The sequence below is a fragment of the Oncorhynchus keta genome, chromosome 33 (genome assembly GCF_023373465.1).
Source record: "Oncorhynchus keta strain PuntledgeMale-10-30-2019 chromosome 33, Oket_V2, whole genome shotgun sequence".
Taxonomy (NCBI): domain Eukaryota; kingdom Metazoa; phylum Chordata; class Actinopteri; order Salmoniformes; family Salmonidae; genus Oncorhynchus; species Oncorhynchus keta.
The window spans coordinates 11,853,783-11,867,616 of NC_068453.1; the positions used below are offsets into that span (position 1 = coordinate 11,853,783).

Below are 13,834 nucleotides of genomic sequence, written 5' to 3' on the forward strand. Positions count from 1 at the left end.
CTCAATTTATCACCCGATTGTTCCTGCGCAGAGTGATTTCCTCACGGGGGCTGAAACTAATCCGCTCACCGGTAAACAGGATTGGCTCTGACAGAGGCAATGAAGCAGGGGTCCACACGCTGGAATTAGGGCGCAGGACTGCCAGGCCGGGAGGGAGGGAGAACACAGGCAGGCAGACAGGCAACCTTACCTCTCAGTGGGTCTTTATGTGGAATACAGTGCTGCCACAGTTCTCCATTCAGCCCCTGTGTAGGATAACAAATCATCCTTGAACCAGCAAGTTATGAGCAGAGGAACATCAGTGTTCTCCAGCCATCTGCTAGGGCTCTCTAATTGAGACCCAGGCTCATGTTCGGCCTACTCCTCACTATAACCTCCCTTGAGGCTCTAGTGTGTGACTAACCAGATTACAACCATATCTCCTCAGGTTTTTGGATGGGAGCAAACACTTGCAGACTGTCAGACAAGCAAACTATTGACAGATCTGATAATCTGTTTGGAGGAAGTGGCTTGAAACTGGAAGTGTTCAGACAGCCCTATCTACTGCTCCTGTTGTTGTCTGTGCTGTATAGAAGAGGGCGTTTCAGGACAACAGAGTGCCCATGACAACAGAGTGCCCATGAGAGAGAGAGAGAGAGAGAGAGAGAGAGAGAGAGAGAGAGAGAGAGAGAGAGAGAGAGAGAGAGAGAGAGAGAGAGAGAGAGAGAGAGAGAGAGAGAGAGAGAGAGAGAGAGAGAGAGAGAGAGAGAGAGAGAGAGAGAGAGAGAGAGAGAGAGAGAGAGAGAGAGAGAGAGAGAGAGAGAGAGAGAGAGAGAGAGAGAGAGAGAGAGAGAGAGAGAGAGAGAGAGAGAGAGAGAGAGAGAGAGAGAGAGAGAGACTGTGCTGGCACCATGTGACCTGTCTGATCCTCATTAAACTGAACACAGCTTCATTAGTCACAACAGGTACAACTGGCAGCCCACAGAGGACCTAGCTTTGCTGTGTGTGTGTGTGTCTGTGCCTGGCTGCTCCATACACACACAAAGGGCCTGTGACATGAGTGAATGAGGGAGGGAGAACAACTGTTGCTCCAGTAATAGGTTTTCACAGTTCAGCTTACTTTTAACAATAGTACTTCTCTCTGATGGTAACTTCCTCCTCCTCTCTCTTTCCTCTTTCTCACTTTCTCATCTTAACATTCCTGCTTCTCTGTCTCTCTTTCTTGCTTTCCTCTTTCTCACTTTCTGTCTTCTACCAAAGCCTCAGTTCGGACGTGAGGTAGGTAAAGGAGAGAAGAGGGGGAGTGAGGGGAGGAAGAGGAAACGATCAGTATGTTGAGCGTTCTAAAAGATTCATTGACTTTGTCACTGGTAACGTCTGAGCCATGAATGATCGTTCTCTCTCTTCCAACCCTACACCAAACCCCAGCTCCATTCCCAGGGACTTGTTCTGCCTCCGTGTTTATGTTGTCTTTGCTGGCGTTGAACGTGATGAAGAATACTCATACCATGGTGTAACGCTTGGCTCAAGATCCCTGTTGTCAGTATGTATATATTTTGGCCTGTTGATTACTCATGCCTGTCTTGGCCCTTTACTTTGTAAGGGAAAGCGAAAAGATGTTGGAGAAGAGTTGTGGATGTAAGTTGGAGCTTAGTCGTTAATGCAGTGGAGGTTTTGTGAAATTGAGAAAGCAAACGCACGCAGGTATGTGTGTGTCCCTGTTCTCGATGTGTGTGTGTCAGACGAGATATGAGCAGGTGACGGTTCAGGGCTGGGGATGTAGCGTGTTATCATGTGTCAGTCAGTGCGCCCATGCATCCATGTAAGCATTTATGGGTGTACAGTATGCATTACGTTTGTGCATACATTTGCGTGTGTGTGTGTGTGTGTTTGTTAAGGCATGCTCGTTTATGTGTATGCGTGTGTTTGTTTGCATGTATGTGTGTGAATGGGGAGCAGTACCCTGGGCATGCTCCCTCAGCAGGATCCTGCCGTGTCAGGATGTGTGTGATAAATGAATGCTGTGTTAATCACATGCCTTTATGCTAACATATTCATCACCACCTGAATGTGTGTGGTGCTTTATTTGTAATTATTATGAAATACTTTCCCTTTTGAATTATAATATAATTGAATTTACATCTTTATAAAGAGAGAGAGAGAGAGACGGAGAGAGAGACGGAGAGCGAGACAGAGAGAGAGACAAAGAGAGATAGAGAGAGTTGTCTGAGAGAGAGAGGGAGTTGTCAGAGAGAGAGAGAGAGAGGGAGACAGAGAGAGAGGGAGACAGAGAGATGTCAGAGAGAGAGAGAGGGAGACAGAGAGAGAGATGTCAGAGAGAGAGAGGGAGACATAGAGAGAGAGATGTCAGAGAGAGAGAGCGAGGGAGACAGAGAGAGAGACAGAGAGAGGGAGACAGAGAGAGAGAGAGATGTCAGAGAGAGAGAGACAGAGAGAGAGAGAGAGAGAGCGGGAGACAGAGAGAGAGAGTTGTCAGAGAGAGAGACGGGGGGATTGCATTTGCAATCCTAATTGATGTTTAATTGAGAAGCTTGTTTGAATCATTAAGTCCTCTGTCAGCCGTGTTACCATCAATCACTGCTTAAGGTGCCATATTGTTCCCCACAGATAAATCACAGCACTTAGCCTATTACCATGCTAGCATTGGCCTGTCAAACCACTCAGACTTTTAGATCTCTGCCTCTCTTTTAAAAACATGCAGTGTTTTTATATGTGTGTGGGTGGTATATGTCCTGATATGTGTGTGTGTGTGTGTGGGGGGGTATTTATGTCCTGACATGTGTGTGTGTGGGTGATTTATGTCCTGACATGTGTGTGTGTGTTGGTTGTTTATGTCTTGATATATGTGTGTGGGGGTTATTCATTTCCTGATATGTGTGTGTGTGTGGGTGATATATGTCCTGATATTTGTGTGTGGGTTGTTTATGTCCTGATATTATTGTGTGTGTGGGTTATTTATGTCCTAATATGTGTGTGTGTTGTTTTTGTCCTGATATGTGTGTGTGTGGGTGATATATGTCCTGATATTTGTGTGTGGGTTGTTTATGTCCTGATATGTGTGTGTGTGGGTGATTTATGTCCTCATATGTGTGTGTGGGGGTTGTTTATGTCCTCATATGTGTGTGTGGGGGTTGTTTATGTCCTGATATTTGTGTGTGTGTGGGTTGTTTATGTCCTGATATGTGTGTGTGGGGGTTGTTTATGTCCTGATATTTTTGTGTGTGGGGGTTGTTTATGTCCTGATATGTCTTTGTGTGCTTTGTTTATGTCCTGATATTTGTTGTTTATGTCCTGATATGTGTGTGTGTGGGGGGAGGGGGGGTGTTTATGTCCTGATATGTCTGTGTGTGCTTTGTTTATGTCCTGATATGTCTGTGTGTGCTTTGTTTATGTCCTGATATTTGTGTGTGGGGGTTGTTTATGTCCTGATATTTGTGTGTGTGGGGGTTGTTTATGTCCTGATATTTGTGTGTGTGGGGGTTGTTTATGTCCTGATATTTGTGTGTGTGGGGGTTGTTTATGTCCTGATATTTGTGTGTGTGGGGGTTGTTTATTTCCTGATATGTGTGTGTGTGTGTAGGGGGGGTGTTTATGTCCTGATATTTGTGTGTGTGGGGGTTGTTTATGTCCTGATATGTGTGTGTGTGTTTGTTTATGACCTGATATTTGTGTGTGTTGGGGATTGGTGTTTTTCAATGCATGATGTTAATAAAGGTGAGGTAACCTGTAATCTCCTTCTCTGAGACCTGGAAGGCGAAGCGTCTCAGAGTATGAGTCCTGCTGATCTAGGATAACATCCTCCCTGTCCATGTAATCATATTCATTATGATCTAAAAGGCGGCACTGATCCTAGATCAGCACTCCTACTCCGAGACGTCTATTTTATGGCTCTTTTATGGCATTGTCTGAGCTGACAGTGATGGAATGGCTGCAGTATGTGTGAGTGAGAGTGTATATATGTGAGATATCCTAGATCAGCACTCCTACTCCGAGACGTCTATTTTATGAATTTGGGCCCTGTACCATTTGCTTTGTGGTCCTGATGGTTGCTTTGGCAGTGAAGAGTGCTGGTGACAGCATTGCATTGGTTAAGCTGCTTCACTTATAAAGACGTCACATTTGATTGGTTGCTGATGACAGACCAGGTAGATTGTTTGGATGTGTCTTTTCTAAATGAACCCTCATCTCAGAGCACTGCAGGTATGAGACCCTGATGGGTGGTGGGATAGCCACGGCTTTGCAGAGTTGTGCTAGTTTGTAAGAGAACAAATATCTGCCTCTACAGCCAGGCTTATTATTACACAGTCACAATGAGCTATGTAAATTCTCCCTGCCTTCCGCCTGTGTTCTTCCAGATTATTAAAGCATAGCAGAACGGGCAAATTAAATTTAGCAGAGCTGGCATTGTCTGAGCTGACAGTGATGGAATGGCTGCAGTATGTGTGAGTGAGAGTGTATATATGTGCATTTTTTAATTGAACCTTTATTAAACTAGGCAAGACAGTTAAGAACAAATTCTTATTTACAATGACAGCCTACCAGGGAACAGTGGGTTAACGGCAGATTTTGACTTTGTCAGCGCAGGGATTCGAGCCAGTAATCTTTCGGTTACGGGCCCAACGCTTTAACCAGTAGGCTACCTGCCGCCCCAGGGTTGGATCTGCTGTGTGTCAGACAGGGACAGACAGGGACAGACAGACAGTAAACATGACAACTGCTGTACCTCACCTTGCCAGCCAGTCAGCTAGGGGGGGATTCAACTGTAATGATGCAATCGAAGGAAATGTAACAGCATTGTTTTCTGTAACGGCAGTAGCTCCACCAACCCTCTCCTGTAAGTCAGTAGAGGGAATGCAGAGGGTATCTAGTCCTCCATGCCTGCGCCAGAAATGGCACCCTATTCCCTATATAGTGCACTACTTTTGACCAGAGCCCTATGGGTACATTATATAGGGAATAGGATGCACTCTGTGTAGTCTTCTCTGGGGACTGAGATGAGATGGATGCCATTTTCTTTTTGAGCAGCTCAACAGGGTGATTGGCTATATGGTTGGCTGGACCGTAAGCCTGCTGATGGATGGATGGTGTGTGTGTGACTGTAGGGGTTATGCTATGTGTGTGTGTGTGACTGTAGGGTTTATGCTGTGTGTGTCACAGATCCCCCTGGTACTGATGCTCATTCTGTTCACCAGTTCAGGAGGTTTACGTCACCGGCTTTCTAGGCTTCACTGAACTGGATTCATTATCATCAACCCCAGGACTGTCTTGTCTGATTACACACACCTGGTTCCCATTTCCCCTGATTAGTATGTTATACAGTTGAAGTCGGAAGTTTACATACACTTAGGTTGGAGTCATTAAAACTTGTTTTTCAACCACTCCACAAAAATCTTGTTAATTAACAAACTATAGTTTTGGCAAGTCGGTTAGGACATCTACTTTGTGCATGACACAAGTCATTTTTCCGAAAACTGTTTACAGACAGATTATTTCACTTATAATTCACTGTATAACATTTCCAGTGGGTCAAAAGTTTACACACACTAAGTTGACTGTGCCTTTAAACAGCTTGGAAGATTCCAGAAAATGATGTCATGGCTTTAGAAGCTTCTGATAGGCTAATTGACATCATTTGAGTCAATTGGAGGTGTACCTGTGGATGTATTTCAAAGCCTACCTTCGAAAACCCAGTGCCTCTTTGCTTGACATCATGGGAAAATCAAAATAAATCAGCCAAGACCTCAGAAAAACAATTGTAGACCTCCACAAGTCTGGTTCATCCTTGGGAGCAATTTCCAAACACCTGAAGGTACCACATTCATCTGTACAAACAATAATACACAAGTATGAACACCATGGGACCACGCAGCCATCATACCTCTCAGGAAGGAGACACGTTCTGTCTCCTAGAGATGAACGTACTTTTGTGGTGAAAAGTGCAAATCAATCCCAGAACAACATCAAAGGACATTGTAAAGATACCTGAAAGGCCGCTAAGCAAGGAAGAAGCCACTGCTCCAAAACCGCCATAGAAAAGCGAGGCTACTGTTTGCAACTGCACATGGGGACAAAAATCATACTTTTTGTAGAAATGTCTTCTGGTCTGATGAAACAAAAATATAACCTTTTTCCGTAATGACCATTGTTATGTATGGAGATAAAAAGGGGGAGGCTTGCAAGCCGAAGAACACCATCCAAACAATGAAGCACGGGGGTGGCAGCATCATGTTGTGGGGGTGCTTTGCTGCAGGAGGGACTAGTGCACTTCACTAGTCCCTCCACATCATGAGGTAGGAAAATGATGTGGATATATCGAAGCAACATCTCAAGAGGTTAAAGCTTGGTGGCAAATTGATCTTCCAAATTGACATTATCCCTAAGCATACTTCCAAAGTTGTGGCAAAATGGCTTAAGGGCAACAAAGTCAAGGTATTAGAGTGGCCATCACAAATCCCTGACCTCAGTCACATAGAAGATTTGTGGGCAGAACTGAAAAAGCGTGTTCGAGCAAGGAGGCCTACAATCCTGACTCAGTTACACCAGCTCTGTCAGGAGCAATAGGCCAAAATTCACCCCACTTATTGTGGGAAGCTTGTGGAAGGCTACCTGAAACGTTTGACCCTAGTTAAACAATTTAAAGGCAATGCTACCAAATACTAATTGAGTTTATGTAAACGTCTGACCCACTGGGAATGTGAAGAATGTGGTGAAATAAAAGCTGAAATAAATCCTTCTCTACCATTATTCTGACGTTTCACATTCTTAAAATAAAGTTGTGATCCTAACAGACCGAAGACAAGGAGTTTCTACTCTGATTAAATGTCAGGAATTGTGAAGAAAACTGAGTTAAAATGCATTTGGCTAAGGTGTATGTCGACTTCCGACTTCAACTGTATATGTGCCCTCTGTTCCCTCTTTCTTTGTCGGTCATTGTTCCCATGTCCGTTGGTGGTGTGAGTACCTATACGTTGGTGGTGTGAGTACCTATACGTTGGTGGTGTGAGTACCTATACGTTGGTGGTGTGAGTACCTATACGTTGGTGGTGTGAGTACCTATACGTTGGTGGTGTGAGTACCTATACGTTGGTGGTGTGAGTACCTATACGTTGGTGGTGTGAGTACCTATACGTTGGTGGTGTGAGTACCTATACGTTGGTGGTGTCAGTACCTATGCGTACCCTATGCGTTGGTGGTGTGAGTACCTATACGTTGGTGGTGTGAGTACCTATACGTTGGTGGTGTGAGTACCTATACGTTGGTGGTGTGAGTACCTATACGTTGGTGGTGTGAGTACCTATACGTTGGTGGTGTGAGTACCTATACGTTGGTGGTGTGAGTACCTATACGTTGGTGGTGTGAGTACCTATACGTTGGTGGTGTGAGTACCTATACGTTGGTGGTGTGAGTACCTATGCGTTGGTGGTGTGAGTACCTATACGTTGGTGGTGTGAGTACCTATACGTTGGTGGTGTGAGTACCTATACGTTGGTGGTGTGAGTACCTATACGTTGGTGGTGTGAGTACCTATACGTTGGTGGTGTGAGTACCTACCTATACGTTGGTGGTGTCAGTACCTATACGTTGGTGGTGTGAGTACCTATACGTTGGTGGTGTGAGTACCTACATATATGTTGGTGGTGTCAGTACCTATACGTTGGTGGTGTGAGTACCTATACGTTGGTGGTGTGAGTACCTATACGTTGGTGGTGTGAGTACCTATACGTTGGTGGTGTGAGTACCTATACGTTGGTGGTGTGAGTACCTATACGTTGGTGGTGTGAGTACCTATACGTTGGTGGTGTGAGTACCTATACGTTGGTGGTGTGAGTACCTATACGTTGGTGGTGTGAGTACCTATACGTTGGTGGTGTGAGTACCTATACGTTGGTGGTGTGAGTACCTATACGTTGGTGGTGTCAGTACCTATGCGTTGGTGGTGTGAGTACCTATACGTTGGTGGTGTGAGTACCTATACGTTGGTGGTGTGAGTACCTATACGTTGGTGGTGTGAGTACCTATACGTTGGTGGTGTGAGTACCTATACGTTGGTGGTGTGAGTACCTATACGTTGGTGGTGTGAGTACCTATACGTTGGTGGTGTGAGTACCTATACGTTGGTGGTGTGAGTACCTATACGTTGGTGGTGTGAGTACCTATGCGTTGGTGGTGTGAGTACCTATACGTTGGTGGTGTGAGTACCTATACGTTGGTGGTGTGAGTACCTATACGTTGGTGGTGTGAGTACCTATACGTTGGTGGTGTGAGTACCTATACGTTGGTGGTGTGAGTACCTATACGTTGGTGGTGTGAGTACCTATACGTTGGTGGTGTGAGTACCTATACGTTGGTGGTGTGAGTACCTATACGTTGGTGGTGTGAGTACCTATACGTTGGTGGTGTGAGTACCTATACGTTGGTGGTGTGAGTACCTATAGTACCTACCTATACGTTGGTGGTGTCAGTACCTATACGTTGGTGGTGTGAGTACCTACCTACGTTGGTGGTGTGAGTACCTATACGTTGGTGGTGTGAGTACCTATACGTTGGTGGTGTGAGTACCTATACGTTGGTGGTGTGAGTACCTATACGTTGGTGGTGTGAGTACCTATACGTTGGTGGTGTGAGTACCTATACGTTGGTGGTGTGAGTACCTATACGTTGGTGGTGTGAGTACCTATACGTTGGTGCAGCTGTTATCCTGCGTATTGGCCCGTGTCGTTCAGCGAGGTTTACCCTCGCTCCTTTGTTTGGGCACAGCCCAGTGTTTTTGTATGCATGTTTGTTTTGGGTGTATTAAAAACCCCTATTGTGTATTCCTGCGCCTGGCTCCAAAATCCGTTATACCTGCGGGACAGTGTGTCTGGGGCTTAGTAGCGATACAGTAGCTATCGCTCCAGTGTGTCAAGCCAAAGCCAGGATGGGAATTCAGATCGAGTCTGATGGCTCAGCGCCTGTCCCCAGTGTTTCTTCACTGGCTTGGGTTATGTCAGAGGACTTCTTTGTTCATGTTATAAGCTCTAAGGCACTGGGAGCTCTTTCCCGATAGGATAAGCTCACAGATCCTATTTTGGATAAACTGAGTCAGTTCCTCTACAGTCAGTGCCTATACCTGGTGGGATTACCTAGGAGTGGAGTGGATGGCTCCGGACCGTGGGGGAAGCAGTACTTTGGATTTGAGTCCTGTCGATTTGAGTGGCTTTTAACTATTGGGACTGACTTCTATGATGGCTCCAGTGGGCCCACAATGTCCTTCTTAGTTGTTTGGTCTCGTGTGAAGTCAGCCTCCGTCCCCTGTTACTGTCATTTGGACCGTATCCTTCATAGGGAATAACCAGGTGTGTGTGTGTGTGTGTGTGTGTGTGTGTGTGTGTGTGTGTGTGTGTGTGTGTGTGTCCTGCTCCTGCTAATGCATCACCTTCACGTGAGACTTGCCTGCTGTGTGGAAGCCGTTATAAAACTGAAATGGATTTCCTTCTCCTGAGCCTATTAATTCCACACAGACACGCGTATTGATTGAGGACTCTTGTTAATTCACCTAGCCCGGGCAAGTTTTTTATTTACAAATGTTTTGCTTTTTTTGCCCGAGGGCTTTGTACTGCGTAAAACGCTGAGTTAAAAGCTGAAAGAATTCAATAAAAATGAGTTGCTTCTGAAAATCCACCCTATTTTCCATTTTTTTTGCAGTTCCACTTTAACAGCGTTGATGAAAATGGTGGAAAGGCATCGTGATAAATTAGAGATGTTCATGTTTATGCATCAAGGAGTTTGTGCTTTTCGCCTCTTTATGAGCTAATTATCCTAATGATGCTATCAGTTACATAAGCACATATTCGACTGCATTAGAAAGAAAGCAAGTTTTCCGTGTGTGTGTGTGTGTGTGTGTGTGTGTGTGTGTGTGTGTGTGTGTGTGTGTGTGTGTGTGTGTGTGTGTGTGTGTGTGTGTGTGTGTGTGTGTGTGTGTGTGTGTGTGTGTGTGTCACTGTGTGTGCGTGTGTGGGTATGTGTGTGTGTGTGTCACTGTGTGTGCGTGTGTCAGTATGTGTGTGTGTGTGTCACTGTGTGTGCGTGTGTCAGTATGTGTGTGTGTGTGTGTGTGTGCTGTGTGTGCGCTCAACTGAATAAAACAACATGTGACAGATGTTTGTGTTTGTGTGAAAGCAGTGTGACCAAGGTCAGTGTTTTTTGTTCTCACCAAAATGCTATTATAATGTAATGTTATACATTTAGCATCTTTGCCAAATAGACACTTGGATGTTTCCACCCACCGTGTAGCTAACCGTCCATCTGTCTCTCTCCTCTCTCCCAGGTCTGGAGAAGGTTGGTCGGGACTCGAGCTACGAGCAGGAGGGGAAGGTGCAGTTTGTGATGGATGCCGTGTATGCTATGGCCCATGCCCTGCACCGGATGCACCGGGAACTCTGCTATGGATACCCAGGCCTGTGCCCAAAGATGGCCAACATCGACGGCAAGGAACTACTCAGCCATATCAGAGCTGTCAACTTTAATGGTAAGTAGAGCACGGGCGCACGCGTGCAGACACGCACGCACACACACACACAGACACACTTCTCAGCCATATCCACAACATCAGCATCAACTTCGAGCCACACACCACTCCCTCATCAAAAGCCACCGTATGTATACATGCCTCCTCTTGCTCTCTCCCCACTCGTTATCAGGGGACATCTTGAACATTCATTAAGCTTTGACTACAGGGTAGTTTATGAAGTAGTTAGTGAAATGATTGACGTTTTGCCCCGTTTTCTTTCCCCCCTAGTGTCCTCCATGAGCCATGATCCATCCTCTCTGAGAGCAGTCCTCCCACAGAGTGCGTAGGGTTACCCATGCTATTCCTCCTCAGTGATACTTCCCTTTACTGGCTCTCACTGAAATGGTTCATACTACTAATACTCTCTTCATATTTCTCTGCTAATTGTCTTAACTTATCCTGCTTCCTTTTCCTGCTAATGGCCATGCTACATTAATCTATTTTGTGCCTTATTATGTGTGCATAATATTCTATACAGGGCATTCGGAAAGTATTCAGGTCGCTTGACTTTTTCCACAGTTTGTTACGTTACAGCCTTATTCTGAAATAGATTCGATTGTCCCCCCCCCCCGCATCAATCTACACACAATACCCCATAATGACATCACAATACCCCATAATGACATCACAATACCCCCTAATGACATCACAATACCCCATAATGACATCACAATACCCCATAATGGCATCACAATACCCCATAATGACAAAGAAAAACTGGTTTAGACATTTTTGCTGAAGCACCTTTGGCAGCAATTACAGCTTTAAGTGTTCTTGGGTGTGACGCTACAAGCTTGGAACACCTGTATTTGGGGAGTGTCTCCCGTTCTTCTCTGCAGATCCTCTCAAGCGCTGTCAGGTTGTCAGGTTGTTATTTTTTTTGGTCTCTCCAGAGATGGTAGATCGGATTTAAGTCCGGGCTCTGGCTGTGCCACTCAAGGACCTTCAGAGACTTGTCCTGAAGCCACTCCTGCGTTGTCTTGGCTGTGTGCTTAGGGTCATTGTCCTGTTGAACGGTGAACCTTCGCCTCAGTCTGAGGTCCTGAGCGTTCTGGAGCAGGCTTTCATCAAGGATCTCTCTGTGCTTTGCTGTTAATCTCTCAATCCCTGCCGCTGAAAAACATCCCCACAGCATGATGCTGCCACCGCCATGCTTCACCGTAGGGATGTTGCCAGGTTTCCTCCAGATGTGAAGCTTGGCATTCAGTCAAAAGTGTTCAATCTTGGTTTCATCAGACCAGAGAATCTTGTTCATCATGGTCTGAGTGTCCTTTAGGTGCATTTTGGCAAACTCTGCGTGGGCTGTCATGTGCTTTTTACTGAGGAGTGGTTTCTGTCTGGCCACTCTACCATAAAGGCCTGATAGGTGGAGTGCTGCAGAGATGGTTGTCCTTCTGGAAGGTTCTCCCATCCCCACAGAGGAACTCTGGAGCTCTGTCATAGTGACCATCGGGTTCTTGGTCACTTCCCTGACCAAGGCCCTTCTCCCCCGATTGCTCAGTTTGGCCAGGCGCCAGCTCTAGGAAGAGTCTTGGCGGTTCCAAACTACTTCAATTTAAGAATGATGGAGGCCATTGTGTTCTTGGGGAACTTCAATGCTGCACAAAGTGTTCGGTATCCTTCCCCAGATCTGTGCCTCGACACAATGCCATCTCGGAGCTCTACGGACAATTCCTTTGACCTCATGTCTTGGTTTTTGCTCTGACATGCACTGTCAACTGTGGGACTTTATATAGACAGGTGTGTGACTTTCCAAATCATGAGAAATCAATTGAATTTACCACAGGTGGACTCCAATCAAGTTGTAGAAGCATCTCAAGGATTATCAATGGAAACATGATGCATCTGAGCTCAATTTCAAGTCTCATAGCACAAAGGGTCTGAATAATAAAATTAAATGTTTTTTGCTTTGTCATTATGGGGTGTTGTGTGTAAATTGATGAGCAAAATATTTAATTGAATCAATTTTACAATAAGGCTGTAACGTAAGAAAATATGGAAAAAACTGAACGGGTCTGAATACTTTCCAAATGCACTGTACATTATGTAGTTGAGCTATTTAACTAGAGGTGCCATTGGGTATCCATCCCCTTCTCCTAACATAGTTACAACACTTTGTGCTTGCTGCAGATGGTAAACAACTTGGAGCTTGACTTGAGACTCCAGTAATGCTTTTGTTTTTATGAGTGGTGTGCTTATTTGACTGTTTTGTTCCTCTCGGGCCCCTGAAGAGCATACTGTAAGTAGGCGGTACATCTCCCACTAAATAACATTAGACAGTTCATTTGAATATGTATTTTCTGCTTTTTTTTTGGTTTATGGTATTATTTATTCATCTCGCCGCCTGCTCATTTGTTGTGTTTCCATTCAACTCCCGTGATTTGCATAATTTGTGATGATCGATCCAAAGTGAATTGCGTCCACGAGGCAGTTTTAAGACTGTAAGTGCATCAGGTCAAAATTGTATTCATACAGTGGCATTGTCGTCCAATCACAAACACTGAACAAAACTTTACCACTCCAGTGGCTTCAGCAAAATCCACATGGATTGAATACAAATGAAATATTGTAAATACTGTAGCATCCATAGCCATACTGAAGAAAAATATAAACGTAACATGTAAAGTGTTGGTCCCATGTTTCATGAGATGAAATAAAAGATCCCTGAAATGTTCCATATGCACAAAAAGCTAATTTAATAAACATAAACATAAACATAAAAAATGTATTTCTCTCAAATGTTCTGCACTAATGTGTTTACATCCCTGTTAGTAAGCATTTATCCTTTGCCAAGGTAATCAATCCACCTCACAGGTGTGGCATGTCAAGAAGCTGATTAAACAGCATGATCATTACACATGTGCACCTTGTACAGGGGACAATACAAGGCCACTCTAAAATGAGCAGTTTTGTCACGCAACACAATGCCACAGATGTCTCAAGTTTTGAGGGAGCGTGCAATTGGCATGCTGACTACAGGAATGTCCAACAGAGCTGTTGCCAGAGAACTGAATGTTAATTTCTCTACCATAAGCCGCCTCCAACGTTGTTTTAGAGAATATGGCAGTACATCCAACCGGACTCACAACCTCAGGCAATGTGTAACCAAGCTTCATCTGGCCAGCTACCCAGATAGCTGACGAAACTGAGGAGTATTTCTCTCTTTAATAAAGCCCTTTCGTGGGGGAAAACTAATTCTGATTCGCTGGGCCAGCTCCCCAGCGTGTGGTCCTGGCTCCCAAGTGGGTGGGCCTATGCCCTCCCAAGCATACCCATGGCTGCGCC

At 45.1% G+C, this 13,834-nt stretch overlaps 1 protein-coding gene across 3 annotated transcripts in view; it reads left to right on the forward strand.

Moving 5' to 3' along the window:
- Window positions 1–13,834, forward strand: part of LOC118365943 (metabotropic glutamate receptor 8-like) — a 308,531-nt gene that overhangs the window by 251,147 nt on the left and 43,550 nt on the right. For 2 of the 3 annotated variants that reach the window (XM_052491908.1, XM_052491907.1), the window contains exons 7-8: window positions 10,307–10,507; window positions 10,778–10,828. In XM_052491908.1, the coding sequence (XP_052347868.1) occupies window positions 10,307–10,507; window positions 10,778–10,828 (252 nt within the window). The remainder of the gene's footprint in view (window positions 1–10,306; window positions 10,508–10,777; window positions 10,829–13,834) is intronic. The other variant, XM_052491910.1, reaches the window with a different exon arrangement.